Source organism: Magnolia sinica, chromosome 15 (assembly GCF_029962835.1).
Source record: "Magnolia sinica isolate HGM2019 chromosome 15, MsV1, whole genome shotgun sequence".
Taxonomy (NCBI): domain Eukaryota; kingdom Viridiplantae; phylum Streptophyta; class Magnoliopsida; order Magnoliales; family Magnoliaceae; genus Magnolia; species Magnolia sinica.
In genome coordinates, this window is record NC_080587.1 from 54,233,348 (window position 1) to 54,251,614 (window position 18,267).

The 18,267-nt window shown below is 38.5% G+C and overlaps 1 protein-coding gene across 1 annotated transcript in view; it reads left to right on the plus strand.

Moving 5' to 3' along the window:
* Positions 1–2,220: 2,220 nt before the first annotated feature.
* The window catches only part of LOC131226939 (transcription factor MYB1-like), a 39,232-nt gene continuing 23,185 nt past the window's right edge, over positions 2,221–18,267 (plus strand). Inside the window, exons 1-2 of the mRNA XM_058222636.1 lie at positions 2,221–2,350; positions 2,483–2,612. Coding sequence (XP_058078619.1) covers positions 2,221–2,350; positions 2,483–2,612 — 260 coding nt within the window. The remainder of the gene's footprint in view (positions 2,351–2,482; positions 2,613–18,267) is intronic.

Below are 18,267 nucleotides of genomic sequence, written 5' to 3' on the forward strand. Positions count from 1 at the left end.
TGGTGGGCTGTATCATCGCTAATTTCTCTAGCTCATGGACATGGAAATACTGGCTATCCAGAATTCGGAGACTCAATCTTAGGGGCACTTTTCGAATCTCCCATATTGCTAGAGAAGCCAACGGCTCGGCTGACGGTTTGGCTAAGCAAGGAAGTTTGTCTCAAGCCAACTAGGTCTACAAGGAAGTTTTTGAACTCCCCAGGCTGGTTAAGGGTAGTTAACTTTTGGATAAATTAGGTTTAAACTCTCTTAGGAAAGTTTAAGAGTTTGTTTTTGAATAGATATGATAGGCGGGCCAGCTTTTGTAACTGGTTGCTGCCCAATTGAGGTTCATATTGTGGTGAGGCTCGATCATTTTGTGGTGCCCCCCATTTCTTTGTAAAGCTCTTTTTGATCAATGAATCCCAGGTGGTGTGCTCCCACCTTTCTTCAATATATATATATATATATATATATATATCTAAGCTCATGGGAGCCTCCCATGAAGTCAAGTTGTGTGGGCAGACATTTGTACCATCAATCAGATGCACCATTCCATGGTGGGCCGCGAGCCTAAAATCCAAGTCAATCAATAACATAAGTGGGCCACACCATAGACAACATTTGAGAGTAGTTACCACCCATTGAAACCTTGATTATCATTTATAGGGCTAGAGGCAACCCAGGTCTGTTAGGTGGGGGTGGGAGTGCAGGTTGGCTGATGGTAAAATGCTCTTTGCTTTCTCTAATGGCTATGGGATTAGCTCGAACAAGAATGCTGAGCTGAGAGCCGTATATGAGGGCCTGCTGTATTGCACCAGCCAGGGCCTCGAGAAGGTTGTGGTCGAATCGAATTCTAGTGTGGTTGTAAATGCGTTAAACCATAAGTCTAAAGCTGGGTGGAAATGGAGGCATTGGATAACTCGGATTTCTTCCCTTAATCGCCTTGGGCTTTGCCAGTTCATCCATATCAAGAGAGAAGCCAATGGGCCAGCAGATGGGCTGGCAACCATTGGTATAGTGAGGAGTGGCATCTCCCTCCGTTGATAAGAGGGCTAATCATTCTAGATAGGGTTGGGTTGGGTTCCATTAGAGAATTCGAAATTGAATACATTGTGTTCCTTATTTATTTTATTTTATTTTATTTTTAAATAGTGAGTTTGATAGGGGAAACGACAAAAAAACAAAAAACAAAATAAATGAAAAATAAAAAATAGGGGTTGGTTTTCCCGAAATACTGTAATTTTCCCTCAAATGAATACAATGAGTGTTCCTTATTTATTTTATTTTATTTTTAAATAGTGAGTTTGATAGGGGAAATGACAAAAAAACAAAAAACAAAATAAATGAAAAAATAAAAAATAAATTTAAAAAAACACCTTCATTATCATTTATAGGGCTGATTGAGATGTGATTGAGACATCCAACCCATCCATTTTGTGTCCCACTTTGATGGGGGCCACACCAAGATTCAGCCGTCTCAAAAACTCAGGTGGGTCCCACCAACAGCTTTTAGATGTTTTAGGTATATTTCACACCGTTTCAAAATGGTGTGACCGACATGAGTTTCGTATACGGCTGACTTTTGAGATATCCCAAAACCTACAGGGGAGCCACTAAATGTATGGTGTGAATGTCCTACACACGTCACAGTGGAGCCCACAGGCTCTCATGAGTTCGACCTTCCCAACCACCCAAACACACACACACATATATATATATATAGTGGCAAGAGCACTCTCGACCTAAAGTTTGGAAGGCACGTGGTGCAGATGCCTATATTTCAATAGCTGGGCTCCACCTTGAAAAAATATCCATTCCAATGGTAATATTGTTGACCGGATGCGACCTGATAAAAGTTAAACTTATTTACAATCACCAGGGAAGGCCATCAGATCGATAGACGGAGTGCATGTCACACAAACAGCGCAGCAGACTCTTCAGAGCTCAATTGTTGTACTGGTTGCCTAAAACAAGCGTTTTAGTGGATTCCGGTCCTTCCTTTTCTTTTCTTTTTAAGGCGTCTGTTAGATGTACTGGTAGATGGCTAATGATTGGTGTTAGCCAGGACCACAATATTGGTAACTCTCCAACGTGGATGGGGCCTCCAAAACAGTATCAGGCCTATATATATACGATTACCTTTTGATGACTGCAGGAAATTGTAACTCGTAAGAGGAGAGAGAGAGAGAGAGAGAGAGAGAGAGAGAGAGAGAGAGAGAGAGAGAGAGAGAGAGAGAGATGGGTCGTTTCTCCAGTGAGAAGTATGGTGTTAGGAAAGGTGCATGGACTGCAGAAGAAGATAATCTTTTGAGGAAATGCATTGAAATGTATGGAGAAGGGAAGTGGCGTCAAGTACCACTTAGGGCAGGTATATGTTTTATTCAATGCAAATTACGTCTTGGGTTTTTTACATTCTTTGATTAATTAGGTCTTTGGAGAAAAAGAAAATATAATAGATGATTAACTAGATTGATTTCTATATGAACTTTTTTTTTACCAGGCCTTACTCGCTGTCGAAGAAGCTGTAGGCTGAGATGGTTGAACTATCTCCATCCAAACATCAAGCGAGGAGTCTTTGACCAGGACGAAGTGGACCTCATCGTCAGGCTTCACAAGCTCTTAGGCAATAGGCAAGTGAAAGTATACTCATATAATTTTTGTTTAAGACATCAGCATGGATGCTACTATGGTTTGAAACTTGAGAAGTACGACTGGACTGCAACTCAGACCAGTCTCTTCCGACTCTTTTCCAAGTTGTTTGGCAATATTTAAAATTTTAAATATAAATAACACAAAAATACGATTGAGTCTTCGTGAATCAAGATGAGTTAATCAAGTTTTCTATGGATTTTGCCAAGTTGAGTAGAGTACTGTTGGGGGAATGCAGATGCAAACCCCAAATTTAGATCACATAGTATAAAAATAAAAAATAAAAAATAAAAAATAATAATAATAATAATAATAATAATAATAATAATAAAACACACAAAACAAAGTATACGCAAGTACACATGATTTTTATGTGGAAAAATCCTCGTGGGGAAAACGATAACACAAAGAAACAACTATTACTATGAAAATGAAAAATACAAGAGATGGATGCACTTATAATCAGAAAATCATTGTTTTCTCCTCTCCAAACCTTAGAAACATTTAAGCCCCACTTAGATTACCCTAATACTACAATTACACCCATATGTGTAGCATAATACCAGGAATATAAAACTAATCATGCAATTTTACTAATTTGCGCGCGCCGTCGATCTAACCATGATAGATCAATATTAATCGAGCACCACATGTTTGCTCGCTCGAACATGCTTAAAAGTGTCAAGAGAGTTTACGAGATTTTTCAAATTCTATTGATCAATCAACCTGAAAATTCGATCGATCGAAATTCTCCAAAGACCAATCTATATAATTTGGGGCTCACTTAATCAATCAACCATGTTGTTCGCTCGATCGAGACACTGTTATATGTACATATTGATGACATTTGATAACAATTTTAATAATGGCTTCAATCATTATGAACCATTGTTGCAAGTTACATCTCTAATCCCCTTCATCATACCTTCACCATCGCCGCCCCTTTTCATGCACACTCTATCTTCATCAAACATTTAACAGACTCACATAAGTCAAACAAAATTGAAACTTCTCTACGGGAACCACCCTAGTAAGCATATTCATCGGATTAACGGTCGTGCGGATCTTCTTAAGAGTAACAACACATTCCTCAACCACCTGTTGGATAAAATGATGATGAACATTAATATGTTTAGTTTTAGAATGGTAAATAGAATTCTTCATCAAATTGTTCACACTTTCGCTGTCAAAATTAACCAGCACAACCTCCTATCGAAGTTTGAGTTTGTTCATTCCACACAACCAAACACCTTTTTTAAATGCCTTTGTCATTGCTATATACTTAGCTCTAGTTTGCGGTTTCTCTCAACACAACCGAAAGTCGACCTTCTGTTATTCACATTCCCTGTGCAATTTGAATCCACATAACATATAAGCTTTCCCTATCAAATTTCAAGACATAGTCCGTTGTACCTTGTAGGTAATGAAGTAGTCATTTCACCGCCTCCCAATGTTGCTTGTCGGGGTTTGACATGTATCTACTAACAACACCAACTATATGTGAAATATGTACTCTCATAGAGACCATAGGATACATTAAATTTTCAACTGCTCCTAAATAGGGCACACAATACATATCCCACTTTTCTTCATTTGTAATGGAACATTGCTCTGAAGAAATCTTGAGTTGAGCAACCTAGGGTGTACTAATTAGCTTAGCCTTATCCATCCCAAACTTCATCAATACATTCTCAAAGTATTCTGCCTGAGACAACTGTAACTTACTCCTCTCCCTATCTCAGTGTATGTCAACACCAAAATCTTATTTACAACCCGCAAATATTTCATTTCGAATGTCCATGTTAGTTAAGTCTTCAATAGGTTGGTTTCAAATATACCATGGTTGGCGATAAGCATGTCATCAACAAATAATACTAGTAAGATAAATTTTCTATCGCTTAGAGTCTTAAAGTAAACATTGTCATACCCCATACTTTGGATACAGAGTGTGCACCCTCAGACTCGAGTTACGGTCCATGACTTATACACTAAAGGTACATGAATCCACCCATCATACAATTATTAAGAGGCATAGTTTATATATATTGTAGATCATCACCACTTTAACATTCATTCATCCAACTGTTACCACTTCATTTATTAATACTTCAATCATACCATTCACATTCATAAACTAAATTATCAAAACTGGTCTAATCCACTCATTTGAGACTTTATTCAACTAAAAGTAGTCAATCTTCGGTTCATAAGGTTATGGGTATAAACATTTTTCAAATTTAATCAAAACAATATTAACATAAAATGAATGGAAACTAAAATTTCCAGAATTAATCACATAATCAATTCAACCATCTAATGCAAAGAGTTCGTGTTCCACCAAATACAACAATTGATCTAGAGTTTCATCCACCGACCCATCTTCATTTTTCGATACCAAATTATATCATCCTACATCATCCATCTTTATATGGTTGTTAATCCACTACGTTGTCGAGTCAGGCTAGTGAGTGAACTCAGAATGGTTCATATGTAGTGCAATATAAGATAGCACAATACAACATAAATAGTATGCATGCAATATGAGTATGGATGTAGAGATGTCAAGAGGTACATGTCAAGTGTAACGATCGTCCACTTACTTTGGTTGGATATCTGTCAACTTGAAAATTGTACCATTCAAACATCCATTGTAGGTAGGCATGGGCTATCTGTACTTGTCAAACATCTACCTAGATAGGCATGGGTAATCATAGATCTACTCCATGATTATGCTTCCACTATCATGGGATGAGGAATATGATCATGGAATCACCTAAGCTTCTATTACACCAAAAACACATTTAAATGCCCTTTATAAAAAGCTTGAGTTCCAACAGTCAAAAAACGGGCAAATAATGGCTCTATCGATGCCATTGAACGGTCTTTAATGTAATCGAGGTGACCTTCGATGCCATCGAAGGGTACCTCGATACCATTGAGAAAATCTAATAATATGATTTGTTCTTGCTAGACATATTTAAGTTACATTTCGATGCCATTGAAGTAAACCTTCGACGCCATCGAAGGAGACCTTGATGCTATCGAGAAAATAAGATAAAATGATTAATTCTTGCTGGACACACCTAATGTTCCTGTTCGATGCCATCGAAGACCCCTTGAGGTCTCTTACATGGGATCGAGTACCACTCGAAATCTATTTTTTTGGGCATATGCTTTCACAATAGCTTTGCACATCTTTTAGCCTTACTTATCATATTCCAATTAGGTTCCTAAGGCTAAGGGATGATCAATAAGGTTGACCTATTAAGCCAAGGTCATCTAGAGGTTCAAAGGTTATTTTTAGTCAAGGGTTAGGGTGACCAAGGCACCTCATTTACCTATTTTTTGATCCTTGATGCTATTGTACTCTTGTGTCTTTGGTTTTCAGCATCCAAAGGCTTAACGGATTGCATGACATAAGAACTCACACGATTAATAAATAAGATGCACAAATCAGTACACTAACACAATGCATTTCATTTATATGTTCTTTCCTCCTTGATACTCATGTCCTCTTATTTCTTTGGTCTTCGGCTTTTAAGGGCTCAATTGAATACATGACACATGGACTCGCGGGATTGAAAAACAAAGTGCACAAATCAGTGCACTAACAATCAACTCCTTTATTAATTACATGAAAAAAACCTACCTTAGATAATGTCAAGGTTAATACAAATGACATACCAAAACAACTTAAAATATTACATGCCCAAGATTACAATGATTTATAAATTTAAACACGGGACTCGAGACATGTAACACTAGCAATGCTGCCCCATAATTCTAATTTTTGTCAGTATTTGACAAACAGTTAATTCCAATAAATATATAAATAAAAATATAACATAAAATAACTCTATAAGTAATAGATTTATTAATTATAAGGCACATACTATCAAGGAAATATGGTGCATATAAACATTAAATAAATGGAGCATGCTTATTATGGTCATTCAAAGGATATACTAATCGAATTACGAATGACCAATGATAGTCTATGCTAAAAACATATGATACAAAAATTATATAACTTTAAAGCTTAAATTATAAAATATTGAAGCTATAAATCCTCAAATTTAACTATTCAACACAAAAAGAGGTTATATCCTCTGATTTTCCTATGGTGCACACTAATGAAGCTTGAATCCTTGGATTTAGCTATAGAGAACAAGACTTAGGATGAAATCCTCTGATTTTCAATTCAGCCCAAAGGGATCTCTAAGGTCACCTATCTAAGTTGTTATGGTCTCCCAAGTGTCTAGAGAGGGATACCATGGTGTAGACTGCAGTAAGACACATAAGTGACTCAGGTCTTCAACACTAGATGGGTCTTCTAAAGCGGATTTAAATTCTTCTGTATCATCCTATGTTGTCATCATAACCTTATCTTTAGATCTTACTTAATTAAGGCACTCAGTGATAATATGTTCATAACCCTCATAGTTATAATATTGGACCTGCTTAGGTTGTTTAACAATTTTACCTTTAAAATTCTCAACCATCTTGTCCTTCTTGTCACAACTCTTTCCTCTATTAATTTAAGGAATTTCTTACTCTTTTTTTTTTTAGAAATTCATATCCCCATGATCATCATTACTATCACTATCAAATTTAACAATCTTATGTCTATGAGATGTTTTGAGGATGGGTAATTTCTTTAAACAGGGCCTTAAAATGTAGTTCGTATATTTGTAAGAAACCTAAGAGTTCTACTATTTTCATCTCATCTATGTTTTTATATTCTTCTATTAAGGTTATTTTAGGAGTGACCCTATCTGTTATGATTTAAGTATTTTCCTACATATATGCCCTTCTAGAATCATTTCTCTTAAAACCCACATGAAGTTCCAAATATCATTCAGTTTAGAGTAAAATTCAATGAAAGTTTTAAACTCTTCCACTCTTATGTTTTTGAATGAGGTCATTAAGAGTTGAAGATTCAATGTTTTTATTATGCTAGTTCCCTTGTGGGAGACTTCCAATATGTCTCACGCTCCCTTTCCGGTTTTACATGTGCAAATGCATTTAAATTCATTGGGAGAAACAACACAGTAAATAACATTAAGAGTTTTGGCACTATAGGTATAACATTTACTCTCATCGGTACTCTATTTGGATTTATCTTTGTCCGTGCTAATGGTTCTACCATCAATGACGACTTGTTCTGAGGGCATTGTTCATCCTTATTGGACAATTTCTCAAACCATATGTAACATCCTGAATTTTCACAGTCAGAGTTTATACTTGTGCCCAAGGAAATCGAGTGTTAATAACAGAATGAATTGGATGCTTTAAAAATTACACCTCATTTTTTTCATTTATATTACATCTAAATACATTCATGAAGGTAACATTCACGAGAATAAAATCGACTATATTGATTATTTCATCAGAGTAAAAGAATTCAGTAAATAAGCAAATGTCCTCTCAATGGGAGCTCATTACATTTATCGAGTTTGCAATGTAAGTTTAAAACTAAATCATAAAACTATCATCTTATTCTTTTAACATAATCTTCCAAAGTGAGATGGTCCTCTAGGTCTTCAATCTATACGTCACTTGTATTATCTGTACAGTTGGAGAGGGTCAATGCCCTACTCATAGTGATGGTCATCCTTTAAGATTAACAATAATTCAAGAGATACATAAAAGTAATATAAAGGTTCTGATATGTCCCGTATTCCACAACTACGAGAAGTATCAATATGCACAAGTAACCCATATGAGATGCATGCCTAATAAAGTATATGTGGTTCATCACACTTAGCGATCGCCACAATATGGAATATAAGTAGAGTTATCCGACTCGCCTTGCATCCCATTATACAGAGATTCGTTGGCGTGTCCCATGTTTAATTTGGTTTTGCGTGGTTATCCCAAGATAAACACAACACATGACTAGATTAATTAAATGATACGATTTGTTCATGGGGTGACTATTTGCGACATCCAATCCCGAAGTGATGTAACACGCATTGTGAATTACTTATATCGATTTGTGCACCACTACCCATGAAACATGGAATTACGTGTCGCCCTAGGGGCCGCTACCGAAAACGCATTATGTCTACGATATTTATTCGACCATTAGAGGTGGGATACCCAACATAGTACTTGCACCAAAAAAGAAAATCCATTAAATCATAGGAGCTTTGGAATATCAAGACACATGCTCAAGCCTTAAAGGTAAATAACATAAGGCTAACAAAATATAGAGGAGAGTAACAATAGCTAGCTCAATAAGGAGGAGAGTGGCAATGGCCAACTTAATAATAAGGAGAGTAGCAATGGCTAACTCAACAAAAGGAGAGTGGCAATGGCCAACTCAATAAAGAAACGAGTGGTAATGACCAACTCAGTAAAGAGGTGAGTGGCAAAGCTTAACTCATTAAAGAGATGAGTAGCAAGGGCTAACTCAGCAAAATTGGTATAGGCAAGGGCAAGGCTTGTATCTATCACCCTACATAAATTCATAAAGATCAGATGTAATCAAAGCCATACTCTAATTTCGAAAGGAAACAATTGATGGTGGTAAAATTATATGATAGCAAGGAAAGAATCACAATAACATAGAAACATGTATAAAGGCAATTAAATCATGCCAACTTAAATTAAGGTAAGCTTAAAGGATAAAAACCCTCACATAAATTCTGAAAGGCCATGAATGATTAACATCACACCTTAACCACTATTCCCAAAGGATAAATAATTGGTTTTGATAAATTAAACAAATACAAAGAAGTTCACAATGTCATGAAAGCATGTAAATGTCAAGATAATATTATCTCTAAATCAAGTAAGCTTAGGATAAAAACCCTCACCTCGGTGGTGATGTCGTTCTTTACTTAAGTTAGATGTTCAGGGGCGTATGATCAGGTTCCACTATATTCGCTTGGTTTAAATTGATTACGTTAAATGTCATATTAGAATAGGGAAAATGCATGATCTAAACCATTCCTCAAACGGGTCTACAGGTTGCCTAAGTTGACAAGCTTTCAACTTATGTGTTTTAGGCTTTTCATATCATCGACTCAACTTGGCCTATAAATGGATTCTCATTGTTGAAGGAAGGAAAATTTTTGAAAAGGAAAGGAAGGATAGAAAATAAGAGGAGTTAGGAGTCGAACCTAACTTTGATGATTGTACAGTGGGCGGCAAACCTCGGCCTTCACAGTTTCTTCTTCTTCTTCTCTCTCTTTCTTTCTTTATTTTCTTTTCTTTCTCTTTCTTTCTTTTCTTTTCTTTTCTTTCTTTATTAATTTTTTCTTTCTTTCTCTCTGCGCTGGAATGTCCAACAATGCCCTCTTTTCTTTCTTTGCTCTCTTTCCTCTATTTCTTGCTCTCATTTCTCTCTCTCCCTGCGGTCTCTCTCTCTTTGCTTCTTTTTCTCTTTCTTGCTTTCTTTCTTTTCTTTCTCTCTTTTACTTCTGTGATATATTCTCCCAACGTCAGACAGATGGTTTTTATAAGGGGAGAGACTCCAGATCCTTCCGCAAAAACCCTTTTACGCAAATCCCATTTTTTGTAACAAGGAAACAGTAGTTGTCTACGTAGAGATCCGAAAGTGCTGCATCTTCTTTCATCCTTTTGTTGTCGATGTGGGTGCAATCAAAAACCCTCTCCCTTCATTTTGGATGGCTCAGATCAGCCCAGATAGTATCCCTTTGAATTTTTTGTGCAGTATAATTAGAATTTGTTTTAGTTTCTTGGTGCAGTTGGTGGAAGGATTTGCAGATGAATCTGTTTTATTGTTTGAGGTGGATTTGTGTGAAGGGATTGGGGTTTCAGTTGGATTCATCCCATGAAAGTCTTGGATGGATCAGATCACCATGGGTCCTCGTGATGGTGGGCCACCAACATCTTCAAACAGACGTTGTTTGTTACGTCATCACTCCATTGCTAGGAATTTGAGTAAACAAACATGTGCAATCCCACGTGAGGACAACTAGGGTTAGGACATAAATGGATTTCAAACATGACGGATGGTGTGGATCGAGTTCATGGATGGTCTAGATGGGCCACATCTCTCTTTAAACGAATATTGTTCGTTCGTCTGTGAAAAGCGAGGGAAAACTCTCCCGTTTTAAGTTTTTGTCAGGTCAAACCTGGTTTGACCCACGAGTCTTGTGCGCCTTCATCCTCAAGGTGGGGTCCACCGGGTTGCATGGTATGATCCACGCCATCTAGTCTATTTGGATAGTCCTCTTTAGGACATTAGGTGAAAATCAGGAAGATTTAAAGGTCAGGTGGGCCCCACGACTTGATTTGGGTTCTAGTTGCAGGTTCCCCTCAACCCAACGGTCAGATGATCTTTATATCTGGCCCTCAAGGTTCTTATGGGTCCCTAGCCTAGTCTATACGGAAATCATGGTATGCTTAGTGATCTAATGGCCTAATATGTATATTAGCTGGTGAAACGGTTGGTTATGATAGACAAGCACAATTACTTGGGTATGTAATGATTATATCTATAAATCAATGGTCAGATGGCTTAATCTATGGATGAAGATCATTCCCATCATTCAAATCTGTGTCGAATAATAGATGTACGACTAGGAGAGCTAGATTGATGTTGTACACATATACATAATAGGTTAAATTCTATGGTAACACTCGAGAACTTTCAATACTCGTAACACTTGAGAACTTTCAATACTCAGGTATTGAAAAGTTCAGGGTGTTACACCATATGGTCAATGGATCTCACAAAGACCCTCATCTTAGCCTTCTAATAGGCATAGTTAGACTCATCAAAATATAGTGGTTGTGTGATGACACACCCCTTTTGGGTAGACATCATTCTTAAACTCCTTGGATTAATTCATAGTGGTTAAGAGCTACCCATTCTGATCCAATTAAAGTTACACATGGTGGTGGGCAACTTCTCCCTCAGTTTTGTGTTTGTGTTGCATAAAGGAAGTATATGAATTTAGAACACTAGAAATATTGAATGGAGGATTGTCAGAAACACCCCCTGGATAGAATTAATATCTGAAGGAAGAGGGGACATAAGAGCATAGAGATCGATTATCGTCAAACTTATGGGGCTGTATTTGAAAAAGGCGAGCTAACAGTCATAGAGAGGGGGTGAATATGACTATGTATGCCAAATAAAAACTTAAAGTACTAAAATAATAAACAAATCAAAATAAATCAGAAATCTCAATAACATTAGTATTAAAAAAATGATTCAAACTTAGTTCACAGGACAACCTTACACCAAAAACAAAGTTTTAAGTAGGACAACCTGATTTCATAAACGTTTATAAGGATTAAGATCTCAAACTAAGCGAGAGATAAGAGAGCTATCTATTACAATCATTCACCACATTTATATAAATAAATTATAATCATTCATCACATATGCAAAAACTAAACATTCACCACAAACACCAGGAGTTATAGTACTTCGATGTGTACACCAACTGTTCTCAAATAGCCACACCAACTCTACTCCCAATAATCACAACCCATGTAATATTGGCTTTCACTAAAAAATAAGGTTTTCAAAGGTTCACCTTAAAACCTTACACAGTTGTGATTTTAGAAGGGCTATCACAAAAAGAAACCACACACTGAGATTTTCTAGCTATCTTAATCAAAACCAAATATGAGATTTTCTGGCTATCTCAAAGAAACCAAAGATATAGAATATAGAAATATGCTTATCTTCCTCTTGAAGATGAATCTGTTGAAGTAGCCTGTAGAACCGCTTTGCTTGAAGTAGATCATTCAATGTCCAGTAACAAAAATAAAGGTTCTAAGTTTTAGACTGATTTTAAATTAATTCAAACCAAGGGCTACTTGTTTGAATTCCTTAAGATCTTAAAAAGATTGATTTTCTGTTGTATACGCAAGCTGTTCATGGATCCATCGGAGAACCTTGTGGGAGGATATGGCCCAGCTGTCTAGGTCTATGCAGGGGCCCTAGGCACTTAGGGGTGACTTTAATGGGATCATTGATGCAACTGAAAGGCACAATGGAAGGTCCTTTGACAGCGATAGTTCCCAAGAATTTGGTCAGGCCATTAACAACGCGGCCCTCCTCGATGCAGGTTTTTTGGGCAACAAGTTCACGTGGTTGAACAATCAAGTTGGCCCTTCTAAAGTCAGGGCTAGGCTAGACCATGTGCTGATGAATGCTATGTGGAGCAACACCTTCCCGTTCTTCCAAGTATGCCACCCTCCTCATCACAATTCCGATCATGCTCCCTTATTACTCGTCTTTCCTACTCAGCAATATATAGGCCCAAAACCATTCCGTTTTCAGTGGATGTGGTTCCATCATGAAGGTTTCATCCCTCTGGTTAAGGTTTCCTGGGCTTTGGTTGAAGACCCCAAACCAATGATCAACATCCTATCCAAGCCAAAGGCTGTGAAGGCTCAGCTCAAATGCTCGAACAAGGAGGTGGTCGAGAATATTTTCTCGGCAATCAAACAAGCTGAAAGCAATCTGAATGAGCTGGAGAAAAATCTCCAGTAGGATGTGGGGAAGCCTAGTGAAGATAGTGTTGTCCAGGCTGAGCTCTTAGAGGTTAGAGTGTCCCTTGCCCGTCTTGAGTTCATGGAGGAATCGTTCTGGAAACAAAAAGTCAGGAATAGCTAGATGGTGGAGGGGGACAGAAATATGGGGTTCTTCCACGTGTTTGCTACTGAGAAAGCTAGAAAAGCACTGATCATTTCTATTAGATTGGATTTGGGTCAAATAATCGAGTCGCCGGCTGAAATTAAGTGTGAGGCAACCAGATTCTTCCATCGTCAGTTATCAGTAGGTACGGTTGAGTTAGGGAATGTTGTCCTCGACGCCATCCCTTCGTTGTTTCAGCTGAGGAAACTTCAAGGTTAATGGCCCAGCTGACTTTGCTGGAAGTGCATCAGGTTGTCATTTCCATGCCCAAGGATGGAGCTGCCGGCCCAGATGGATTCTCCGCTGCTTTGTTTGTGGGTTGTTGGGAGATAGTGGGCCATGATCTCTAGAGAGCAGCTACATTCTTATTCGACGGAGGCTCTATGCCTAGGGCCTTCACCACCTCGCTGATAGCCCTCATTCTTAAGACCACAACTCCAAAGAGTTTTTCAAATTTCTGGCCCATTAGCTTATGTAATGTGGTGTATAAAATTTTTGCAAAGGTCATTGCATCCAAGATAAGCAAGCTCTTGCCATCGCTGATCTCCCTAGAGCAGGGAGCTTTTGTCCAGGGTCGATCCATTTCTAAAAATATTGCACTCTCTCAAGAGCTCCTTCGGGAGTTGAATAGGAATGTCAAGGGTGGCAACATTCTGGTTAAGCCTGACATGGAGAAAGCATACGATAGAGTTGAGTGGCTCTTCCTCAAAAGGGTGTTGGAGCGCTTTGGGTTTTCAGCCACTTGGATTTAGTTGGTGGAACGCTACTGGAATAATTGCTAGTTTTCAGTCTTAGTGAACGTGGAAGTTGTTGGTTTCTTTAAATGCACCCATGGGTTTCGTCAAGGGGACCCGTTATCCCCTAGTTTGTTTATCATAGCTTCAAAAGTGCTTGGGAGAGGTTTCAAAAATTAGGTGGAGTCAGGGGCCTGCCTTCGTTCAAAGGTTGGCGTGGTAACAAGGTGGTCTCTCATCTACTATTTGTAGATGATACTCTTCTGTTTCTCAATGGCGGCCTCAAATCCATTCGAGCAACTAAAAGTTTCCTTGAAGAGTATCAGCAGGCATCAGGCCAAAAAGTGAATTTCCACAAGAGCCACTTCTTGTGTGCAAAAAACATGGCTGCGTCTAAAGCTACGGCAGTCCAAAGAGAGTTGGGCATGACGAGAAAAAGAGACAGTATTGTTTATCTGGGGGTCCCGATTTCAGCGGGTAGAAGAAATAAGGAGTTCTTTCAAAGGCTTGTGATCAAGATTGATGGTTGTATTAAAGGTTGGTAGGCACAGTGCCTGTTAATGGCGGGTAGGGCGACTTTGGTTAAGCACGTTCTAGCTAGTGTTCCGGTGGATATGCTAGCTGCGACCCATGTTCTAATTGGGGTCCTTAAAAGCTTAGCTCATTTCGCTAACTTTCTTTGGGGTTGGGTTGAGGGGAGAAGGAAGCTCCAATGGAAGAGTTGGCGTAAAATTACTATGCCCAAGGTGGAAGGAGGCTAGGGCATTAGGAGTCTCGTGGAAGTCATGAATGCATTCCAATTAAAAATGGCGTGGAATGTGAAATTCAAAGCTGATAAGGGGATGTGGGGTTCTTTTATGAAGGTCAGATACTCCTAGGATCTTCAGAGTAAGGGGCAGTCCCAACTCTCAGTGTCAGTTTTGCCTTTATGGAAGAGAATCTGCAGCTTGCTCCCAATGATAGATGAGCATGTTTAGTGGCAGATAGGTGCTGAAAATTTGAACTTGTGGTCTGCAAACTGGATGAGGAAGGGTCTGTTAGAGGGTAGGACGCCGATCGTGATTCCCCCTGGGCTGTGTCATCTTCAGGTCAAAGATATCCTGGGCAGGATAGGTCCACTCCCTCCATCTGTCATCTATTCGGTCCTCCCTCAACAGGACATTGACGTGATTTTCCACGGTGGCCATTGCTTAACTGATGGGCCAAATGTTCCCCTCTGGTAGCCTAACCCATCAGTGGCTTTCTCGGTCTCGTCAGCCTAGAATTTTTGCAGGACTCGCAACCCCTACACGACTTGGGGTGACAAAATCTAGGATGCTAAGTTGCCACCTACGATCACATTGCTGGTTAGAAGATAATCAAGGGGGTGTTGCCGGTAAAGTCTGTTGTCCAAGCTCAAGGGGTACACCTTACTTCCCGTTGCTGCTACTGTGAAGATGGCCTCAGGCTAACGCAGAGACCTGCGGTGGAGTTTGCTACCCACCTGTTTTTGCATAGCACCCCAGCGACTACGGTCTGGGCTCATTTTACTCGTATTTTTGATGTCCAGATGCTCCCCTTCCTGTCGGTAGAAAGATGGCTAATTCATTGGTGGGGTTCTTGTGCCTCAGTTAGGTCGTCCCCCCCTTTTCAAGAAGTTGGTTCCCTGCTACATTCTTTGGGAATTGTGGAAAGGGAGAAATGCGTCAAAATACGAGGGGTAATCATGAACATTATTTCACTTATTTTGCGTATTACAGGCCATATACGTTTTCTGTTGGAAAAGTGGAAGTTCCCTAGGGATAATGCCTCTTCTTCCAGCAAGGCTCTGGCGGCACTAGGGATTACATGGCGGTCCCACTCTTTCAAGCCGGTCCAGGTAGTTGTATGGACGAAGCCTTTACAAGGCTGGTTTAAATTTAATATCGATGGATCCTCCAGAGGGAACCTAGGCACAACCAGTGGTAGGGGTGTCTGTAGAGGAAACAAAGGGGAATTTTACTTCAGGTTTTATATAGGTTATGGTTGCGCTTCAAACACGAGAGCGAAGTTCCGTGTAGTCCTCGATGGCTTGTTGCATTGTATTTAACATGACATCTCCAACATTATTGTTGAATCTAACTCTGATTTAGTGGTGCGTTTCCTCTTGGGGTTGTCTTGCTCAGGATGGAAATGGAATTATTAGGTCTCTAGAATTAAGAGCTTGAGCTCTTCCTTAAATGTAAAGTTTATTCATATATGTAGAAAGGGTAATGGGCTGGCGAATTTTTTGGCCAAACTAGGTAGCGAAAAGCAGCAATCGGCTATGTTTTCAACCTACCCTGACCTACCTCAAGAAGTCAGGGGTCTCCTTTTTCTAGACAGGCTAGGTTAGGGTTCAGTTAGGATGGTGCTCTAGTGGCACTCACCTTTTCTTTTGCGAGCTCTCTCGGCCCTGGGTTGTTTTCTTTTGGCATGAGTCTTTTATGATAGGCTCCCTCCCTTTTGTTAAGGGGAGCCTGAATTTAGGGAGTTGCCCTGCCCTTTTGTAAATCCTTTTGATATATGAAATGAATTTTTGAAAAAAAAATGAGATTAAAAATAAAAATCTCTCTTTTAAAAAAGTAATATTCATAAAAAAGAGATCAAGGAATCAAAATAAAATCTATATAAAGGAAATATTAAAATACCATGTAATAACTTGAAGATAATGGGGACTTCTCTCTTTCTAAGTAAAGCCTTTTCTTAGCTTGGATGAGTAATTTCAGATTAAGAGAAAGCCTCTATTTATAGGCTAAAAAGTTGTTGCTTCGACTCATCTAAGATCTAACCAAAATTTAAATTTTGGGCACGATCGGATAAAATAGTCTTTCGACTGGTCGAAGGCCCTGCTCGACTAGTCGAGGGCCCTCTTCGACTAGTCGAGCACGGGCTTCAACTAGTCGAGGGTGCTAAAATAAAATAGTTGTTGGACTTCGAGTCAAGCAACCCTCGACTGGTCGAAGGTGCCTCTTCGACTAGTCGAGAAATAACTAGAAATATCCATTTTTTAGATTTCAAAATTGGACTGGTCGAAGACTATCTTAGACTGGTCAAGCCACAGCTTAGACTAGACGAATCAAGACTTAGACTAGTCGAACTAAAGCCTAACCAAAGTATAAAAACCCATATAAGTTTATCATTTGAAAGTACCTAAGTCTAAGGTCTTTCTGGGTGAGAAAACTGGACATTGAAGTGTAAAGCTAGAATCTTTAATAGTGCATAGTTGATCTTTTACTTGAAGTGTAATCAAAGGTAGAGCTTGATCTTATACTAGTAATGTAGTAGAACTTGAATTCATTTTAGCTTGAACTTTCCAACTTCATGACTTGTGCTTATGCTTGTACTTTCCAACTTCATGACTAGTACTTGAAACTTGGTTTCCATGGTAGATGATGAACTTGAGACTTGAAACTTGAGCTTTCCATCTTGATACACTTGAAGGTGAACTTTCCATCATATTGTGTGAACCACATCATAAGTTGTTTTGTCCCATCGAAATTTGACAAACAAGAGTGTACTTTATACATTATAGCACCTACAATCTCCCCCTTTGTTAAATTTGTGACAAAACACTTAGTACAACAATTACAAATAAAATGTCGCTACAATTGCTGCTACTCCCCCTCAATGTGGGCTTCTCTTTGCATTGATCAATACCCAAATCATGTCACATGCTTCTAATACACAACTCCAACAACATTGTTTATTCATTCATTTAGACCAACGAATAGCATAATATATTCATCAATCCGTTCACATCAATCTAAATATTCTCTCCCCCTTTTCTCACAAATTAACAAAGGAAAGAGTGATCATGTGAGCACAATATAATTGAGAAATAAGAACTAGAAAAATGCATAACTGAATCAGGAGATAATCAATATAATTAATTTCAGAAAAGGAGTTTAGAAAGTATAATGAGAGCATAAAGAGAGAGTATAATCCAAGAGTTAGTAAGTCAACTAACCACATAGTGAAAATTAATACAAATCAAGTCATGCATAGCAATTAAACTAATCAGACCCGGAGGAAGATGGAGGAGGTATGGAAGGATCAATTTGGTGAAGTCCTTTGGTAATGCGACGAAAATATTTGTGCATGTATTTCATGAAAGCTTTGAGACTTTCGGCCAAAGTATATTGAGATACCTTTAACTCAACAACTTTCTCTTTTAAAGATTAAAGCTGATCATCAATCTAAGAAGACTGATAATCAGGATCAGCCTCATTGTTTGATTCTAGCTCAGCAAAAATGTTATCCATGGACGTGTGTTTA